This window comes from Vipera berus (assembly GCF_964194415.1).
Source record: "Vipera berus genome assembly, chromosome: 3".
Classification (NCBI taxonomy): Eukaryota; Metazoa; Chordata; class Lepidosauria; order Squamata; family Viperidae; genus Vipera; species Vipera berus.
This window is the reverse complement of record NC_138204.1, coordinates 3,771,693-3,776,606: the sequence shown is the minus strand read 5'-3', so window position 1 is coordinate 3,776,606 and position 4,914 is coordinate 3,771,693. Positions and strand designations below refer to the sequence as shown.

At 50.8% G+C, this 4,914-nt stretch overlaps 1 protein-coding gene across 1 annotated transcript; it reads right to left on the bottom strand.

Annotated features, from left to right (window-relative positions):
- Nucleotides 1-1,557: 1,557 nt before the first annotated feature.
- On the bottom strand, nt 1,558-4,368 carry SRXN1 (sulfiredoxin 1). The gene is made up of 2 exons (XM_081322381.1): nt 4,094-4,368; nt 1,558-2,343 (listed from the first exon to the last, which is right to left on the bottom strand). Exons 1-2 carry the CDS (start codon nt 4,313-4,315, stop codon nt 2,140-2,142), a joined length of 426 nt encoding a protein of 141 aa, XP_081178507.1. The 5' UTR covers nt 4,316-4,368; the 3' UTR covers nt 1,558-2,139.
- Between the last annotated feature and the right edge of the window lie 546 nt (nt 4,369-4,914).

Genomic DNA, 4,914 nt, shown 5'->3' with positions numbered 1-4,914 from the left:
TCTGCTGGTTCCTAGCCTGGTGACGTCACACCAATAATGCTTTCATTTATAGCATTATTGGATTTCAAAAAAAGCCGGAAGACAAATCACCAAGAAGAAAAAGATTTAGGCAGATCTTCAGTGAGCTCCGAGTTCAGAGTCAGCCTTTTCCAGAAGGAACTGGGAAGTCCCTGAATTGTCTGTCTTAGCAGGGAAAGAGCGCCCTCTGCTGGATCTTTTTTTGCCCAGAAAGAGATTTCTTTCACTCCTGCTTCCTGCCCCCCCGCCCCCCACTTTTCTAGGATTGGACCCCCATCAAAATTCAACCTTTTTGGCGGTTCCAAAGAGAAATCCACCGTGATTAAAACCCAGAACTCCATCTTCTTCTCCCGCCTTGAACCCTGGATCTTCTCGCTCATTCAACTGACCTGCTTTTAAAAACAACCCTTTCCCCCCCCCCCGCTTACTGACGAACAGCTGTCAGTGTTGCCGAGGGTCCGAAGGGTGCTGTCGGAAGTTTGAATCCAGACCGTTAAGTGACCCCCAGGGAGGTCCATCATAACTTCGAGCAGTCGCTGAGCAACTGGTCGTAAGCGCGAGGACTAACTATATTGCGGCGATGGAGGGGGGCGGGGGGAGACACCCACATGCTGTACCCCTAATCCTCCCGTCTCATGTTTCATGTCATTGCAGATAGTCCTCAATTTACAACGGTTCACTTAGTAACCGTTCGGAGCTGGTGAACTGGTGTAAGGAAAAACAGCCTAGTTTTAAATGCCGGAAAAACCAAAGAGATCATTGTCGATTTCATGGACTGGGGGAGGGGACGTCGCGAGCGGGATGAGAGTCCATGTTACCTGCGCTACGCCGCCCAGACCCCCCAGCCTGGTTTCGGCAGGCAGCGGCGCATTCTCCTCACCGCACGGAACGGCCGGGCAAGACGAACCGGCGACATGCCGAACCTGCCTGGGCCACTTTATGACTTGTGGACTTCAACTCCCAGAATTCCTCAGCCAGCCGTGCTGGCTGAGGAATTCTGGGAATTATTTTTTTTTTAATTCCATTTATATCCCGCCCTTCTCCGAAGACTCAGGGCGGCTTACAAGCTTAGCAGTAGCCTTCATTCTATGTATATGCCTGCTTATTAGGGCTTTCACACACACCCCAAGCGGCATTATTACAAAGTCAGCTTAATTGCCCCCAACAATCTGGGTCCTCATTTTACCTACCTCGGAAGGATGGAAGGCTGAGTCAACCTTGAGCCTGGTGGGACTCGAACCTGCACTAATTGCAGGCAGCTGGTGTTACTTAAGGAGGCATTAGCCCACTGCTCCACCAAGGCTCTGTTGAAGTCCACAAGTGTTCTAGAGGGCGGTAGAGAGTTAAGGATGCTCTCTCTCTCTTTGCTGCCCTCTGGTGGTGGACGTTGTGTAGTGCAATGTCCTGTTCAGTCTTGGGTGTGTTTTTTTTGTAGCTTTCCCAACCCTGTGGCTTTCTGACCAGGTTGGGTTACAACTCCCATCTTCCCCAGCCTGCATGGCCGCAAAGGAAGACTAGACGAGAGTCGTCGGATACGAGGTGGGCAGCGTATACATTTTATAAAAAATAAATAGAAAATAAAGATGATTTACAGGTGAGACACAATACCAAATGCCAGCTTAGCCCATTGCTCACAACCAAGCAGTAGCCACTGATTTTCACTGTCCACTACAAGGGTCTTCAAACTCGGCCCTTTTATGACTTGTGGACTTCAACTCCCAGAATTCCCCAGCCAGCCGTGTTCTGTGGCCACTTGGAAGATGGGCGGACTTCAACTCCCAGAATCCCTCAGCCATGGCAAAGAGACACAGCAAAGAGATAACAGAACAATCCTTAGCGCTCTGCTGCCACCTAGAGGCCATCTGGATTTTGCAACGGCTGGCTAGGGAATCCTGGGAGTTGAAGTCCACCCATCTTCAAGCGACACAAGGTTGAGAGACACGAAGCTGAGCCACTCTACACCCAACAGAGAAATGGACTGCTAGTCCTCATTGTTGAATGTCGGGCAAAGGAGACAAAGAGCAATCCTCGGGTCCAGCTCTCTTCTCCAAGATTCCAAAGGTCCAAGGATGGTCTGGAACTGGCGGTTGGGGGGGGCAGGAGGGAGGAGAAAGCCCCCACCTATCGCAAGTCGGGGAGAGAAGAGCCCAGGTAAGTCCGCAGGTCGCTGAGGTTCGACCGGATGATTTTAGCCGGGATGGTGTCCTTGTTCAAGCGCTTGTAGGCTGCGTAACGGTGGCACCCTCCAAAAGAGTAGAAGTAATCTCCACCTTCTCTGCCTTTGATCCAGAGGACATCAATTGGGGGGACCCGGTCAGGCTCCTCCTAAAAAAAAAAAAAAAGGAGGGAGGGAGGGGGGGAGAGAGGGAGGGAAGGACGAGTTCAGCTTGACTTGAGTCAAAGCAACAAGATAACACATTTAAGAGAACAAAAGAATAAATAAAAGGTAAAGGTAAAGTTTCCCCCGCACATGCGTGCTAGTCGTTTCCGACTCTAGGGGCCGGTGCTCATCTCCGTTTCAAAGCCGAAGAGCCAGCGCTTGTCCGAGGACGTCTCCGTGGTCACGTGGCCGGCGTGACTAGACGCCAAAGGCGCACGGAACGCTGTTACCTTCCCACCGGAGTGGTCCCTATTTTTCTACTTGCATTTTTACGTGCTTTCGAACTGCTAGGTTGGCAGAAGCTGGGACGAGTAACAGGCGCTCACTCTGCTACGCGGCACTCGGGATTCAACCCGCGAAACTGCCGACCTTCTGATTGACAAGCTCAGCGTCCTAACCCACTGAGCCACCGCGTCCCTTTAAAAGAATAAATACCAATGTTAAAATGGACTTGAAAATTGACTACACAGAATGCAGCGTAGGTTTTGCTCTAGACACCAAAAAGGGAATTTCTAAGGCAATAAAACAGGGAAGAAAACATTTCCCATAATGCCAGACTCCCCCCCCCCAAATTAAAAAAAATTCCCATTGGAAATCTGTAGGATTGTTCTAAAAAGGTAACTTATTTCCTTTTGCTTTCTCTCTCATTTCCATTCATTTCTTTCTTTCTTTCTTTCCTTCCTTCCCTTCTTTCTCTATTTTCATTCTCTCTCATTTTCCGTTTTTCTTTTTTCCTCCCTCCCTCCCTCCCTATTTTTCTTCTTTCTATTTTTCTTTCTTCCGTTCCTTCTTTTTCTATTTTTATTCTTCTTTCGTTCCTTATTTTTTTATTTTCTTTTTCTTTCCTTCTATTTTTTCTTTCCTTCCTTTCCTTTCCCTCCTTTCTCCCTTTCTCTCTCTCTTTCTTTCTCTTTTATCTCTATATATCAACTGGATTTAATTGATTCTGCTCAGAACTGATTCCCTCACATTAGCCTTCCCCCTCTCCTGGGGGATTGTGTGTGTGTGTGTGTGTGTGTGTGTGTGTAATAAGGTGGCACTCTAAATATGGTCAGAGGCTTGACTACTGTGTGGTTCAAGGCATTGGGAGGATCGTGGCCTCCTCTCTTGTATAAAGCTGGCCATCACCCTGAGCCTGCCCATCCAAACCCCGCATTCTACACGAACACCATAATTATTAAGCTTACATGGGCTGTGTGAATGCAGCCACAGTCGCTTGCAATGCTAGTAACCTAGCTGCATTAATCTTTCTAGGATTCTAACTCAACTAGGATGGTTATCTTTCTTTGCTGCCCACTAGGGGGCAGCCTCTCACCAGCCTTAGCTGACTTTGAGACGCCCAAAAGGTCAGAGTTGGCTAGGCCTGGGACGGGAGGCCACCAGGAAATCTCAGAATTGCACTCTAAATGTGGAATTCCTACTGTTTCTTTAGCGACCACTTAAAAGCTGCAATGGCGCTGAAAAACGGGACAACTGTTGCAACGTTCCACCGTAATTTCATATATATACATTTAATAAAAATTTTTTAAAAAAACCCTTCCTTTTTCCGAAGCCCAACCCCCGCCCCGCCCGCCCCCCCCCCCCGCAGGTGGCCGGCAGTCGGAGGGACCCGCAAGATCCGATTTAAACCCCGACGGCGGAAGAGCAACCCGAGTCACCGCCACCTGACCCAGGGTTGTGGGAACCCAGCCGTACCTGGATGGTCTTCATGAGACTTTCCACTTTACTCTCGTCCAGGACTGGCGGGATGGGTCTGATGATGACCCGCACGGGCACTTCGTGGACCTCGGAGACGTTGTCGGAATGGATGCTCCGGCTGCCTTCGCTTTGCATGGCCACCCAGCGCCGCCCCCGGCCGCGATCGCCGCGTGGTGCCCTTTCCCAATACCTCCACGCCACTCGCGCCGCGCCTCGCATCCTCGGAGCTGCCCAACACGCGTATTAAAGCCAGCTGGGAAGTTTGGGCGGAGCGTACCACTCCAGCTGACGGGGGGGCCCCCGAGACTGATAAGCCCCGCCGAGCGTTTCCCCAGCGCCCCCCACCCACCCGGACCCCGTTTCCACCTTCACGCGGGGACCCCAGCCCAGATCGAGCCCGGAGCGCCGCCGATGGAGCCCGGCAGGTTGGAAAAAGCTCCCCGCCCCCCCCCCCCATCCGTTCCCCCCCCCCGCGCCAGTCCCCTGCCTTCCGAATGGAAGGAGCCGTTGGTGAGTCACACGCGCACGTGTGCAACGTCTTTCCTGGGTTGGGCTGCCTCGGGCTCGTTTCGCTGAGTCAGGAGGAGGCAGCAGAAAAACGGGGGCAGCTGGAGCAGGACGCTGTTGGCCATCCTGGGGGAGGGAGGGGGGCTGTTTATATTGTTTTATTACGTTGTTATAAAACTGCCAAGCCACTTAAGAGAAAGAAAGAAAGAAAGAAAGAAAGAAAGAAAGAAAGAAAGAAAGAAAGAAAGAAAGAAAGAAAGAAAGAAAGAAAGAAAGAAAGAAAGAAAGAAAGAAAGAAAGAATCCAGGCAA

Coding starts and splice junctions, on each gene's coding strand:
- SRXN1 (XM_081322381.1), bottom strand. CDS start 4,315: ATGCGAGGCGCGGCGCGAGTGGCGTGGAGGTATTGGGAAAGGGCACCA. Junction 2,344..4,093: donor GTCTCATGAAGACCATCCAG/GTACGGCTGGGT, acceptor TTTTTTTTTTAG/GAGGAGCCTGACCGGGTCCC.